We start from the raw sequence: 15,492 nt of genomic DNA, 5'->3' as shown, positions 1-15,492 counted from the left end.
TGTCTCCTTGGACTAGAATGACAGCCCAGTGGGGTCTGGGGGTTGTCCTATTCATCACTGTGGCCCTGCATTTTAAATGGTGCCTGGCAGAAGGCGCCCACGAAATACTTTTTGGTTGAATTAAAAATTTGAATATCGAGTAGGCCAAATCCTTTCTAATTGCTCTTTTTTCTTCAAAAATTTGGCTACCCTCACCTGTTCACTCTTGGAAATGAACTTTTAATAGACTGTAAAAAATCCTATCAACTGTGCCCCCACACCCGCCAGAAGGTGGAGCTTCTTGTGGTGGAGACTCAGTGACTCTACTCTGTTGAGGTAATTTTATAGCCACGAAATCTGGCAGAAACCATCTCGACTAAGTGATGGAGGTTACCATCACCATATGTATATCACATAGCTGGATATTATGAGAGGGGCACTTCCCCTCTGTGGTAGTCTCCCCCAAAACCTATCACCCCAGTCTATCATGAGAAAACACCAGACAACCCCAAATTCACAGTATTCTACAAAACAGCTGACCCAGTACCCTTCAAAAATGTCAGGGTCATTAAAAAAAAAAAAAAAAACAAGGAAAAGCTGAAATATGTCATAGTTCGGAGGAGACTAAGGGAACATGATGACCAAATGTTGAATCCTGGATTAGATCCTGGAATATTAGTGGGAAAACTCTTGAGTTTTTCAGTCGTAGGTCGTATATTTGAAATTATTATAATTATTCTTTCAAATATCTAATATTATTTAGCTAGAAAAATCTAGAACAGGATGTGCTATTTGTTTTATTAAGAAACTGTGGAACATTGTGTGCCAACTATATTTCCATAATAGACATTTTTAAACTTCAGAAATTGATGTTGAATTTGATCACGTACCTTTTTAGAAAATATTAAAATGCTTGTTTTTGCACTTCAGATGTAATTTTTTTCTAGTTATTAAAATACCCCTGCATCTCTAAAATAACTCCTTCTAGGTGTACTATAGAATTCTTTGTAAAACACTAGAGCTGGTTTGCAAATATATTACTTAGTTTTTCAGCATCATCACTTAGCAGCAGCCGGGCCTGCGCGGCTCGCGGAGGGAGGTGAGTAGAAGCTGGGGCAGATGCACAGAGCCCGCGGCGGTCAGCGAAGAGTCACCAGGGTACTAAACGAACGCCGGATAGAAGCCTGCGGGAGGAGCCCCAGACTCGCGAGCGCCCAGAGCTGCGCCGGAAGTGGCGTCATCGAGCCGGCGTCCCTCTCAGCCAATGGCCGCGGAATGCGCCGTCCGATGGTAACCCTCACCGCACCTGCGGGTAAAGGCGGACGCAAGAAAGACCGTCCTTCTACGTTATTACGCGAGTTACCAAGGCAGCTTAGTTAGAGACAGGTGTCTCTTCCCGCTTCTCTGCCGCCAGTTAACCTAGCTCAATGACACCACGCCTTCAATCTTAGGGGCCCCTCACGCGCCGCAGCTACCCTCACTAACGACGGCTGACAGGCGTGGAGTAAAAGCCGGAAGCAGGCGGGATGGGCGGTGCTGGCAGAGGGCGTGCCGAAGGCGTGGCCTGGCTGCAGTGAGACCGGGAGGGGCGTGGCCAGCCGCCCCACCTGGGCTTTCAGTCAAAGGCGCACTTAACCGCAGCGGTCCGCGTTCTAGCCGCCTCCGGGGGGCGGGTCGCTACTGGCCCCGCCCCCGCCCAGATTTCTTCCTCTTGGGAAGCACCCCCCTGAGTCTCCGAGATTGGGCCGGAGCTGGCTGCTGGCCTCCAGAACGTCGGCGGTCTCTAGCGGCGATGGAGGGCGCCCACGAGAACCCCGCAGAGTCTAGCTCCTCCGTCCCCAGGTCCGAAGAGCCTGCCGGCTCGGCCGGAGGCCCCGAGGTGTTGCCTGCGGAGGAGTCGGAGGGCTGCGCCCGTTCCTTGGACGCGGCCCCCAAGAAACTCTGTGGCTATCTAAGTAAATTTGGCGGCAAAGGGCCCATTCGGGGCTGGAAATCCCGCTGGTTCTTCTACGACGAGAAGAAATGTCACTTGTATTATTCGCGGACCGCGCAGGATGCCAGTCCCTTGGACAGCATCGACCTCTCCAGTGCGGTCTTTGACTGCAAGGCGGACGCCGAGGAGGGGACTTTTGAAATCAAGACTCCCAGCCGGATTATTACTCTGAAGGTAAATGGGTCAGTTTTTTAATTTTTCAGCCAGGGTGAGTTCCCAGGGCACGGCTGGGCACGTGTGGGTGGTCACAGTAAATTTACTGGAACAAGGATCACAGGCTCTGATCTCCCCCAATGAACCCTGGGTGGCCAGGGTTTAGTGCATTCCAAAACGCAGTCACACCCATTTCCTCATTGGGCTCCCACGACAAAAGCTGGGATGATGTACCCATATTAGAATCAAGAAACAGAGTCTTGGAGAGATGAAGTGACCAGCCAGAGGTCATGCATCTCCAGAGTGGTGTAGCCCACACTTGAAATCCCTGAGTCTTTCTACCTCTCAGTACTGTATCAAAACTTACTTTTTGGTGTGCCTTAACAATGCAATTACCTTAACTTTCTTACTTGGAGCTGAAATATAGTCAAAATATGAACTGTGCAATCCTCTCGTGGCCCGGATTCTGAATCACTTTTCTTGACATTTTGGCCAAGAGGAGTGAATGCTTAGCAAACATTGGCGGGGATTGGGAGATAAAATACTTTGGTTTTTCAGATCAGCCTAGAATGTTCATAGAGGCGTGTCTTAACGTGTTTTACCATTAGTAGGTTTTGTTTTATTATCACCTTTAACTGAGAAAGCCTGAAACAGTGGAAAGGCCATGTGCTTTGAACTCAGACAGGCTTGGATTCAAATTCTACATCAGCTGCTTACTAGCTATGTCACCCTGGGCAAATTACTTAACCTCTTAGAATCTAGGTATTTTGTGAGGTTTAAAACAAGGTGTGTAAGCATCTGGCACCTACAAATTGTTGAATTAATCCCAGCATCTAGATGCAGCCTAGCACCTAGTGGGTGCTCAATAAATTCCTATTTAATGAACCCACATGGTGATAGAACCAAGGTCATAATGTTCATGTCAAGAGTGGAAAGACAAATCTGGGCTAAGAGTTCTGGGATTCACACTCATCAGAGAAGACTGTGCCAGGAGACAGCCTCCCCAACCCCACCCCGTCTTCTGCCCCTTCACCCCCACTCCCAGCCAACTGGACATCTGTTGAGCCTCTGGATGTAGCCCATAGTTTCAGTTCCCCTTTAATGGCTGGGCTTGGGTGGTGACCAGGCTGGGAAAATCAGATAAAATAAGGCAAACCTGGAATTCCAGGCCAGGGAAGGCATTTTAGAGGTCATGTAGGTTATGGGTCATGTGTCCCCTCCCACACAGGCTGAGTGCTGTCTACTGGATCTCCAACACATGTCTTTTACTGTTCCCTTGATCTGTTTGTGCCTGGCTCTGTGCTCTAAGCACTGGGGCATGGAGCCAAATCATACCTGCCCCCAGGTTCTCCAACAGCTTACTGCGGGGATAAGGGAACTGAGGGAGACTGGCACACACAGTGAAATGTTCTGTAGAGACGCTAGGTCTGTACCAGCAAAGTGTGGTTCTACTGAGCAGAAGGGTCCACCCAGGAGGGAAGCACAGAGGAGGAGATGACATCTGAGGCCTGAAAAAGGGATTTGGTTTTCTACGAGCAGACAAGAGGGAGAAGGGTATTCCTGGCCACGAGAGCCCCATGGGCAAAGACAGGAAACATGATACAGCCCAGAGTGTCCTGGCCAATCACAGGAGCCTGGGGTACAGAGGGGCCCAAAAGATGGAGTGGGAGAGCAGGGGCCGAAGCATAGGGCATTTGTGAGTTAGGCCTGGGAGCTTGGACTTTGTCCTGTGGGCTGTGGGAAATTGTCAAAGAGCTTTAAGCAAGGAAGCTCTGTGAGATTAAAATGTTTAGAAGGCTCAATGTGGCTGTGGGATAGAGAAAAACTTAGAAGGCAAGGCTGCTGGTCAGGGAGTCCATCAGGAGTCCATGGGCAACAGCACAGGCTGTTGGATAGAGAAAAACTTAGAAGGGAAGGCTGCTGGTCAGGGAGTCCATCAGGAGTCCATGGGCAACAGCACAGGCTGTTGGATAGAGAAAAACTTAGAAGGGAAGGCTGCTGGTCAGGGAGTCCATCAGGAGGTGATCGGGAGAGAATGGTGAGTGAGCTAGAGCTGTGACGGGGCAGGGAGATAAAATGGGGGTGACTAGGGATGTGAGGGAGGAGGAAGGCAAGGGAAGAGTCAGGGGTGGCTGACTGTCCAGCTGGGCCAGTCACGACTGAGGGAGGCCGTAGGACACCCACTCAGTAGACTTAAGTTCCAAGAGGATGGGACCATGACACGTATAGTAGGTGCTTAATATACACCTGTCCAGTGAATTAATAAAATGGGGCATTTGGGTATGGGCTGGAGCTTGTTAGCACAAGGTCATGGTGAAGGCCTGGGAGGGGCTGAGGGTCTCTCAGGGAGAGTGTATAGAATGAGAAGACTGGTGGGCAACATTTTATTTTATCTTACGTGGTACCTCTCTGACAGGCCTAGGGCCTCTTTCATGGAGCCCCCTGGCCTCGTGCACACCTTACCTGTGGACCACTCAGAAGGGGGAGCCTGCCCTGGTTGCCCCATAGCCTGCCGCCTGCCGCTGTTCTCACATGGCCTTGTAGGCAGCTCTGTGAGGCTTACCATCCACTCCCAGCCAGCTGCCTGGCTTCCTTGGCCCAACTGATCCCAGGCCTTCTCTAGGTAAGCCACAGTCTCCGGGCCGTAAATGACCACAAAGCTCTGGTCCAAAGGGGGAGATCCAGGTTCTGGGACCAGCTCCGCCACCGCCTGCCTGAGCAACTTCAGAGCCTTAGTTCTCCATCTGTAGAAGGGCTGGTCCCTCCTGGAGGATCCAGCAACAGAATAGATGGGAAAGTAGGTATTTGGATCATCCAGGGAGACTAATGACCATCATCAACCATTGCCTTGTTTGGGGTACCTGAAGGGTGCCACTGTGTCGTTACTGTGTGCATATGGCTTTCCAATCCCCAGTCATATCCATGATTTTGGTGCATCCCCAAAACAGAGGAGGGTTTCTCTCCATTCCATAAAAAGTCAGTCTTTTAAGATTCCTGGACCCAATTCCAACGTGGGACATGGAGGGTCCCCCTACCACTGTCCCCCCACAACACCAAGCAGTTCTCTCTCTCTTTCTCTAGGTAGGCTCCATGCTCAATGTAGGGCTCAAACTCACAACTCTGAGATCAAGAGTTGTGTGCTCTACCAACTGAGCCAGTCAGGCACCCCCAACTCAGTTCTAACACTGTCTACCCAGAGACAGCCTCAGATCCACAGGTTAAGGACTTAGTCCTATAAGACTTCTCCCACACCTTGCTTCAGATGCCAGTGGCAAGCTCCAGACTGTTACTTGTGTGTCTGACAACCAGCTACAGATTGGAGTTTCCAATGACCTCCTCCTTAAGTTCCATTAGTCTGCTAGAGCGGCTCCCAGAACTCAGGGAAACACTTACATTCACCAGTTTATTAAAGGATGGGAGAAAGGATACCAGTCAACAGGCTGATGAAGAGATGCACAGGGCAAGGTCTGGGGAAGGGCAGGAGTGTTCACACCCTCTCCAGGTACACCACTCTCCCCACATTTCCATGTTCACCAGCCCAGAAGCTCTCCAAACCCAGTCCTTTGGGTTTTTAGGGAGGCTTCATTACATAGTCATGTTGACTAAGTCGTTGACCATTCTCCCATTCAGCCTCCAGCCCCTCTCCCCTCCTGGGAGGGAGGCGGATGGGACTGAAAGTTCCAAGCCTAATCACATGATTGATTCTCCTGGCAACCAGCCCCCCCATCATTAGGTTACCTAAGGGCTTTCTAAGAGTTACCATATTAAAACAACAAAAGTCACCTTTATCACCCTTATCCCAGGAAATTCTAAGGGATTTAGGAGCTGTGAGCCAGAAACCATGGACAAAGATCAAATACATATGAAAAATATGTTTTTGGTCATTTGAATGACCAGATATATGTTTCTTATAAATCACCATATCACAGTCAGTTAAGACACTGAGATGTCGCAAAGGGAAATGGTAATGGTGCCAGCCCCCCCCACCACCAGGCCAGACTTTCAAAGCTCTCTCCCTGTCTCTTACGGCCCCCAAAGGCCCTTGTCCAGTGAGCCCGTTCTGAGCACCTGCAGTGCGTCAGCTACTGTGCTGAGCGCTTCACCTTCCTTACTTCATGGCGTCCTCCTAACTGCCCCATGACAGGAGTGCTGTCGCCGTCCTAGCACAGATGAGAAAATTGAGCCCCAGAAAGGTTAAGGGACCTCAGGGTTTGGGACCAATCCTGATTCTCTTCTGTGGCCAAGAAGCGGGTGGTGTTTCAGAGGTGGGCACCCATCGGCCATGACAGTTTTTTTTTTTTTCTGGGAGGGAGAGAATTACCAAGCCTCCTGGGACCTTCCCGCGTCGCAGACCCAGTGCCACGTGAGGGCACAGGGCCATACCGATTAACCCTTGTGCTTCTCAGGCCGCCACCAAGCAAGTGATGCTGTACTGGCTGCAGCAGCTGCAGATGAAGCGCTGGGAGTTCCACAGCAGCCCGCCTGCGCCTCCCGCCGCCCCCGATGCCGCCCTGGCTGCCAACAGGCCCGCCCTGCGCCTCGAGCTAGGTACCCAGTGGGTTTGCCTCCTGCCCGCACCCCCAAGGCTCGTGGTGACCAAGCCTTGCCCCTCCTGTTGGGAGTGAGCGGGGGGAGCCTCTGCTAAAGAAGCAAAGAGCCAGGGGGTGAGTCAGGATCAGTTAGGACACAGTGTAGCCTTGAGGGCAGGAATAGGGGCTCTGAGGCCAGGACGTGTGGCTTCAAATCCTAATCCTGTGCGCTTAGTCTTTCTGAGCTTCAATTTCCTTCCGTATAAAATGAGCTTCATAAGTCATACCCACTTCTTAGGGTTATTATGAGAACTCAGTGAATCCATGCACCTGGAGTGGTTGAAACAAGGCCTGCACGTTGTCTGAGCTCAGGAAACGGCAGCTGCTAGTTCGATGACTGTTACGGGAAGTTCTGGAGAAACTCGCACAGGGTTGCTGTGAGGAAGGTTAGTGAGAAATGCAGCTATTGTTGCTGTTCTGACACGTAGGCTTTTGTGCTGCGAGTTGGGTAGAGCAGTGGTTTTATCCGTAGTGGTCCCGTAAGCAGAATCCTTCACCCCCACGTGGGCCGCAAAGGAAGTTTCTCGGTCCCAAGTCCTAGGACACCCTCAGCGTGGAGGAGTCCTGGAGATCATACCCTCCCACCCCACGCCGGGGCGTGGCTGGCAGTGTGCTTGGCAGGTTGAGAATAGGGACAGAGCACCCCCGCTGCCCCCGTAAGAGCTTGGAGCCTTGTCGCAGGTCCGCGCTGCAGGGTGGTAACGGAGGCCGAAGAGGCCAGGGCACGACTTGTGGCCAGGCGCCTCTAGACCTCTGTACTTGGGTGTTCTACCTGTGCCAGACCGAGCTCATCTGCCCTTGACCCTCTGCTCCCCCAGTTTCCTCCCCCCCTTGAAATGGCCCTTCACTTACCCGGTTGCTGCCGCACAGGGCGCCGCCCTCGCCCCTTGCCCCTTCGGCAGTCTCGGTGGTGAGCCAAGCCGGTCTGTCACCGTGCTGGCCGTGCCTGCTCTCCGGCCCCTGCTCGCTGCCAGTGCCCCGGGTCAGGCCCCAGCTCCTAGCGGGAAAGCCCCAGCAGCCTCCTCGGCCCTGGCCCGTGTCCCGTGTCGCGGCGGCCTGCCAACTCGGACCCATCCTCCCCGCTGCGGCCCGAGTGGGCTTTCTGAAATGAGTGCTGGAGCCCCGTCCCCTCGCAAGGCCCCCCACCACGTCCCAGGCCCAGCTTTTCAGCACAGTGCTCAGGGCTCGTCCTCTCTTGTCTCACCTCTGCCTGCTCCCCCCAATGCCCACCTCGTGCCGTGAGCTTCAGCAGCACCAGAAGCGTGTCTGCCTGGCAAATTCCTGCTTGTTCTTTATAGCCACGCTCCAGTGTTGCCTCCTGCTCTTGCCAGCCTCCCCTTGGAAGCCCCCCAGCACTCTGCCAGCTGGACTCTGTATGAGCCCTCAACACTTCGTTCACATGGTTCTAACAAGGCCTGTCACGTTGTGTTCTTATTATAGCTTCCTTGTCAGTCTCTGCCCCCAGGGGCGGGGGCCATGTCTTTGTCACTTATGTCCCTGGTACCGGGTGCCCTGCCTGGTACATTGGATATTTGTGAGGGAATGCATTGGATTTTATTATTAAATGAGGAAGGGAACGTAAAACCCTTAGCCTAATGCCAGGCACATAGTAATTGCTCAATGCATAGTAGCTGTCCTAATAAGGTGGTTGTTACATGTGTACACGTACATAATAATGGCTGTTGTTTAGTGTTAATAATAATTATCAGTCATTTCCTCCAAGAACCTTCTGGGTGTTTCATGCTTGTAAGGGCTTTCTTTGGGGAAGGATTTGTTTGTGCTTCTGTACTTCCATTCCACCCTCCAGTCCCCATCTGCCAGAGAGCCAGACACCCTGGCTGAGTGCAGAACTGCAGCCTGAGTGAGCACAGTTGCTGGAGATCAGCCTCAAATTAGAAGCAATGAGACACTCTCCTGATAACCGAATTCTTGTATGTCTGGAACTAAAATGGCTTTGGGATCCCACAGGTTCTTCTACTGTGCTGAACTCTTTCCAAGCTCTTGAATTCTGTGGCTTTGGTTTAGCACACCTAGTGGGCCTCTTCTGGGCCAGCCCCTGCTGGGGACATGGCGGGGAGGACGTTGTCCAAGGAGGACACTGGTGGGAGACGCAGGAAGCTGGGATGTGGGCTTCTGAAGCCTTTCTCCTCCCACGGCAAGCCTTCACCCTCCCCGACCAGGTCCCTGCAAAACCTTCCCCAGCCCACCCAGAAAGACGTTTCTGGACTTGTGAGCAAGCTGGGAGGCCCTGGATTAGCTGTCTGGAGCAGGTTGCCCCACCTCCAGTCTCCACCCTTCCTGGGAAGAAGCAAAGCCTGCTCCTAGAGCAGTGAAAACCAACTGACTCACATCTGACTTTGAGTCACAGACATTTCATCTTGTAAGAAGTGTCCTATCACTGCTGTTGAGCAATCTGCAAGGCATGTTCTCTTCTCTACAGCTTTTAAACGTTTATACCTTTATTTTATGCTTTACCGAAACATTGGTCTCCACAAGAGCTGAGAAAGATCAAGGGCAAACCAATTTATAATTTATATGTTGCCCAAGTAGGACCCAATTTACATAAAATAGCACTCTTGTAAGTATATATTATCATAAAAATATGCATACCACTTACACTGTTCTAACACTTTACACGCGTCATGTTATCTAATCCTCACATCAATGTTATAAGGTAGTGTTGTTCCCATCTTACAGAAGAGGAAACTGAGGCCCACAGAGGCCAAGGGAGCTGTTCAAAGTCACAGAGCAAGAAAATGTCAGCACTGAAATTTGAACCCTAGTCTGCAGGCTCACAACCCTCTCCTCGTGCTGAGGAAGCACCTGCGGACAGGGCCCAGCCGGGATGTGACCTGCTGGCCCAGGCCCCTTTCATTGGGCAGTGACTTCCTACTGGTGATAGAGCAGTGCCTGCAGCTCAGGCAAAGGGGGAATTACAAATAACGGCTGCCGAGAATTCCGTGTGTGGTCTGCTCACTGAGGGTATTTCTCCTCACTGAGGGTATGACCCAGACCAGAGCCTTGGGCAATCAGTTCTGTTTTCTGCAGGAAGTGCTGACCTTCACTGTGGCATCACCACCGTAGCTGTCCCTTGAAGACCTCCGTGCACTGGGGGCTGGTGCCTTCCGGGGGCAGCACCTCCCTTCTTGGAACCGTCTGCCTGTCGCAAAGCCTGCTCTGACAAGCCACATAGTTTTAGTGGCAAAGCAAGGAACTGTGAGTGCACAGCTCGGCTGCTGGCTGTGTGACCCTGGCCACCAGAAGCCTTCTGAGCCACTGTTTCCTCCCTGGTGAATCCAACCAGCGGTGACATTTACCGCCAAGGCTTAGTTGGTGTGACCTCAAAAGAGATTTAGGGCCACAGGTGGAAGTTAAAACAGATGTTGGCAGTTAGGGGAAGTACTTGCCAAGACATTAAAATCTGAGACAAATTGTACATGTTTTTGCTCTGAATGAGGGAGAATAAAGATGGTTAAAGTATTGATAAACCAGAAGACCTTAATTATTTTGAATCAACTCAAAGTCTGGGTTAAAGACTACTTGAAAGATGCAAGTCCACAGAATGGGGCTTTATGGTTTTCTAAATATGTTCATATCCTTGATCTCTGCAAGAGACAGGGTGGGGAGTATCCTTCCCATTTTAAAAATGTGGAACCTGAGGCGGGAAGAGAAAATGTGATTTCCAGCCTCGTCATAGCACCCTTCCAACAGAACCATGATTTGGCTTCAGGTCTTTCAACTCCACAGCTGTAGGCCAGATTCCTTGGGGCTTCTGTTGAATCCCCCAGAGGGCCCTGTGGGTCCAGCCAGATGAGCTCCCCTCTTAGCACTCCCCTGCCCATTTGTCCTTCCGAGCCTTGTCTCCTCTGGTCCCTCCCGGCATCCTCAGCTCTGGGCCTGGAACCCCTTGCTGCTGCCTGTACTTACACACCCAGAAAGATCCTCCCTCACTCCTTCGGCAGGTCAAAATCCTTTCCTGCCCTCTAGGCCCTGCTCCAGTGCCCTTCCTCCAGGATCATGGAGGATCATGCCTATTCCTTGTGTTCTTAAACATTCTTCATTAGCATCCTTTTAAACGGCTGAATAATATTCTGTTTTCTGAGGGCATCGTGATTTATTTAACCTCTCCCCAGATCTTTACTTCCAGTTTGAGGGAGTTATTTCCAGGTTGAGGCCAGACAGGGCCAGGATGAACCTCTTGGCTCATAAAGTTTTATCTGCATCAGATAACTTTTTTAGGATGGATTCTCAGAGGTAGAAGTATCTGCAGTTCTGCATATTTTAACGGAGTTTTCAGGAAGACTTTCTCAGCAAGATGCATCATTTTCCTGGGAGAACATTTGATGAAAAGCCTCCCTCTTTGGCTGCTCTTAACCTACAAGGAAGGCTTGCTCGGGCAGCCCCCGACTCCCACCTGGGAGCTGAGCCTGTCTAGTGTGTCCAAGTGCAGTGACCCAAGTGGATGACTGCCCTTTTCTTCTTTCCCCAGAGCACGAGGAGGCAGAGCTGGAGGACTTCCTGTGCCCTGTGCGAACGCCCCCCGGGCTTGTGGGTGTGGCAGCGGCCTTGCAGCCCGTGCCTGCCATGCCCTTGGCCCTTCCGAACATTTCCCTCAAGCATCTTGGAACTGAAATACAGTAAGTATGGTGGGACTGAGGGGCTGGCCAGGCTGCACACAGCCCCTTCTTTGGAGCTTACAGTGATCTGGTGTGATCCCTGCAGGGAGATGGGCCTGGGGAGAAGGTTAAGGGCTTCATTTTTAATTCATCACATCATTACTTTAAAATATTACATTTGTTGTTCTAACTTTTTAAAGTAGTGCATATTTTTTTTTTTTTTAAGATTTTATTTATTTGAGGGGCGCCTGGGTGGCTCAGTCATTAAGCACCTGCCTTCAGCTCAGCTCCTGATCCCAGGGTCCTGGATTGAGCTCCGCACTGGGCTCCCTGCTCAGCGGGAAGCCTGCTTCTCCCTTTCCCACTACCCCCTGCTTGTGTACCTGCTCTCGCTGTGTCTCTCTCTGTCAAATAAATAAATAAAATCTTTTTTTAAAGATCTTATTTGAGAGAGAGAGCGAGAGAGAGTGGGGTGAGGGGCAGAGGGAGAAGCAGACTCCCCGCTGAGCAGGGAGCCCAATGTGGGACTTGATCCTGGGACTCCAGGATCATGACCTGAGCCAAGGGCGGATGCTTAACCGACTGAGCCACCCAGGCACCCCAAAGTAGTGCATATTCTTTGTAGGAAATTAGAAACATCTCGAAAGGTACAGATTTTCAATTACCCATGATCCTATCACCCAGAGAGCATTCTTACCATTTGGTATATCTCTTTCCTCTGCATTTTCTATATACATATATGCATACCTGAGATCATACTGAATGTAATGTGATAATGGCATCACAAGTGTCTTCATAGGGGAAACACATCAGATTATTCACTTTTTTTTCCAGAGTGACTGTATGCAACCCACTTTTTAAAAATTTTTTTACATAAGTTTTATTTTATTTTCATCATGATAGGTGTACTCTTAAATCTCCATCACCTATTTCACCCATTCCCCCACCCAGCTCCCTTCTGGCAACCACCAATTTGTTCTCTATAGTTAAGAGTCTTTTTCTTGATAGCAGGAGGGGAAGAATGAAGGGGCGGGACATCGGAGGGGGAGACGAACCATGAGAGACGATGGACTCTGAAAAACAAACTGAGGGTTCTAGAGGGGAGGGGGGTGGGAGGATGGGTTAGCCTGGTGATAGGTATTAAAGAGGGCATGTTCTGCATGGAGCACTGGGTGTTATGCACAAATAATCATGGAACACTACATCAAAAACTAATGATGTAATGTATGGGGATTAACATAACAATAAAAAATTAAAAAAAAAAAAACTAATGATGTAGTAGATGGTGATTAACATAATAAAATTAAAAAATGCAAAATGGACACTTGGTCTGATTCGATAATTTGGCTATTGTAAATAATGCTACAATAAACATAGAGGTGCATGTATCCCTTTGAAATAGAGTTTTTGTATTTTTTGGGTAAATACCCAGTAGTGTGATTACTAGATTGTAGGGTAGTTCTATTTTTAATTTTTTGAGAAACCTCATTACTGTTTTCCAGAGTAGCTACACCAGATCACATTCCCACCAATGGTGCAGGAGGGTTCCATTTTCTCCACATCCTTACCGACACTTGTTGTTTCTGTGTTGTTAATTTTAGCCATTCTGACAGGTGTGAGGTGATATCTCATTGTAGTTTTGGTTTGCATTTCCCTGATGATAAGTGATGTTGAGCATCTTTTCATGTGTCTATTGGCCATCTGGATGTCTTCTTTGAAGAAATGTCTGTTCGTGTCTTCTGCCATTTTTAATAGGATTATTTGGTTTGGGGTGTTGAGTGGTATCAGTTCTTTATATATTTTGGATACTAATCCTTTACTGGATATGTCATTTGCAAATATCTTCTCCCATTCAGTTGGTTGCCTTTTAGCTTTGTTGATTGTTTCCTTCACAGTGCAGCTTTTCATCTTGATATAGTCCCAGTAGTCTGTTTTTGCTCTTGTTTCCCTTGCTTCAGGAGGCATATCTAGAAAAATTTGCTACAGCCAATGTAAGAGAAATTACTGCTGTGCTCTCTTCAAGGATTTTTATGGTTTAAGGTCTCACATTTAGATCTTTAATCCAGTGATCCAGTTTCACTCTTTGGCATGTAGCTGTCCAGTTTTCCCAACGCTATTTGTTGAAGAGACTGTCTTTCCCATTGCATATTCATTCCTCTTTTGTCGAAGATTAATTGACCATAAAACTGTGTGTTTATTTCTGGGTTTTCTATTCTGCTCCATTGATCTATGTGTCCATTTTTTGCCAGTATCATACTGTTTTAATTACTACCACTTTATAATATAACTTGAAACCTGGAATTGTGATGCCTCTAGTTTTGTTTTTCTTTTTTAAAATTCACTTTTAACGTGTGTAACTTACTGTACGTTGATCATATCTCAGCTACTTTTTCATTTGTTTTTCATTATTTATACAATTTCCCACCAGTAAGATTTGTTTTAAATAGTTCATAAGAAGATAGCAGTATGTCCTGAGCTTTGGAGGCAGACTGCCTGGACTTGTATCAGAGGTCCACCAGTCAGGCGCTGTGCTGCCCATGGCAACTTGTTTGATTTCTCTGTGCTTCACTTAAATTGTTAGAGGTGTAAATACAGTAGTGCCTGCCCTACACCATTAGTGTGGGAATTTAATGGGTCAATGCATGCAAAGTGCTTTAGAACTGTGCTTGGCAATGGTATAAGCACTTTATAAATACTGTCTGGTGCTACTGTCATTAATCTAACTGAAGAAAAGGAAGCTCTTGGGAATTCAAATGGTACCCAATACTGATCCTGTTGCAGTGCTTATTTTCTGCGTGGACTTCAGATAGACTGGGACCTCTTAAGAAGCAGCTTAGATTATTCCCTGGACTTGGATTAGAGACCCCTGGCTCTGTGTGACTCAGACACAGCATTTCCCTGCTGGCCTCAGTGTTTGAATTCCCTCAGGTAGCTAGAAGGGTGGTGATGCTGTTTCCAGGAGAGAAGCAGGTTTTAGAGAAAAGACGATGAGTGTCCTCTCAGGCCTGCTGGCCCGTGAGGCATTTGAATGGAGGGGCCTGGAACTCAGGAGAGTAATCTGAGCTGGAGGGAGAGACTTGGGGGGTGTCAGGCATGGGTGAGCCCCCCAGGGTGAGTGGACAAGGAGGGTGCCCTGCAGGGGATCTTCCCTCAGGGGGAGCTGGAGGGAACTGGGTGCATTGGGAGCCTGCTGTGGGGGTGAAGGGGCTGAGAAATCCAGCCATCCAGCCAGGATATATCCAGTATGGTCTCACCAAGCTTAAGCCAGGTTTGTGCCTGATGAAGGCTACAAACAGAAGTGGGAGAGAGAACATGCAGAGAGAGAAAGGAAGGAAGTTTCAGAGGATCAGTTGGTTACTTCCCTCCTGACATTTGTAATAACCCACAGAAAATATGAGGGAAAAGTGCAAGAAGTGGGCTACTTGCCCTGGGCTGCTGAGAGCCCTGGTAGGATCGGGGGTTGTTCTTGTCTCCTGCACCCTGGGCCCTGGCTGGTCTTAGAGCCTGGGTCATACTCTGGGGAAGGGAGTAGGAGTGCTTCTAGAGCACTGTGCTAGGTTCTTTGTACCATCACAAAGTTGTCTGGACAAACCTGTAAGGTAGTGTCATAACATTTTAGCTTTTAGGGCATAGAGTCAGACGTCCGGGTCTGATGCTCAGTCTCCCCACTTACTAGCTCTGTGGCTTTGGCTACTTATCCTTTCTGAATCTCCGTTCTCTTCTGTGTACAATGGAGGTGATACTAAGACTCACTTCACTGGGCTCTTGTGAGGATTGAATGAGTTGAATGACTAGTGTCATCTTAGTGCCTGACCCATGGAAGGGCCCAGTCACTGTCTATTGTGGACATGTTCTTCATCCTCATTGCAGATCAGGAAACCCAGGCTCAGGGAGGTTAAATGACTTGCCCAAGGTTATCTTTCCAGAGCAAGTCTTTATGACCACTTCCCTGACACTAACCAGGCCTTTCAGACTTAGAGCTAATCCTACCCAGAAAATGACCTATGATCTGCTCCATACAAGGTCAATAAATTTATGAAGTGGAGATACCTCTTCCAGTGTAATAGTTTGGCTGGTAGTGGCCCGCTGGGTTGTGTCAATAGTGAGTGAGCACCCTGTCCCCAGAGGAGATGTGTGCTAGAGCTTAGGAGGCCCTTTGCTA

At 49.3% G+C, this 15,492-nt stretch overlaps 1 protein-coding gene across 1 annotated transcript in view; it reads left to right on the top strand.

The window, feature by feature from the left end:
• The first annotated feature begins 1,572 nt into the window (after positions 1 to 1,572).
• The window catches only part of TBC1D2 (TBC1 domain family member 2), a 50,786-nt gene continuing 36,866 nt past the window's right edge, over positions 1,573 to 15,492 (top strand). Inside the window, exons 1-3 of the mRNA XM_032418725.1 lie at positions 1,573 to 2,146; positions 6,532 to 6,673; positions 11,204 to 11,351. Of these exons, the coding sequence (XP_032274616.1) occupies positions 1,772 to 2,146; positions 6,532 to 6,673; positions 11,204 to 11,351 (665 nt within the window). The 5' untranslated portion in view covers positions 1,573 to 1,771. The remainder of the gene's footprint in view (positions 2,147 to 6,531; positions 6,674 to 11,203; positions 11,352 to 15,492) is intronic.

The sequence above is a fragment of the Phoca vitulina genome, unplaced genomic scaffold (assembly GCF_004348235.1).
Source record: "Phoca vitulina isolate PV1807 unplaced genomic scaffold, GSC_HSeal_1.0 scaffold21, whole genome shotgun sequence".
NCBI lineage: Eukaryota > Metazoa > Chordata > Mammalia > Carnivora > Phocidae > Phoca > Phoca vitulina.
This window is presented reverse-complemented; position numbering and strand designations above follow the sequence as displayed.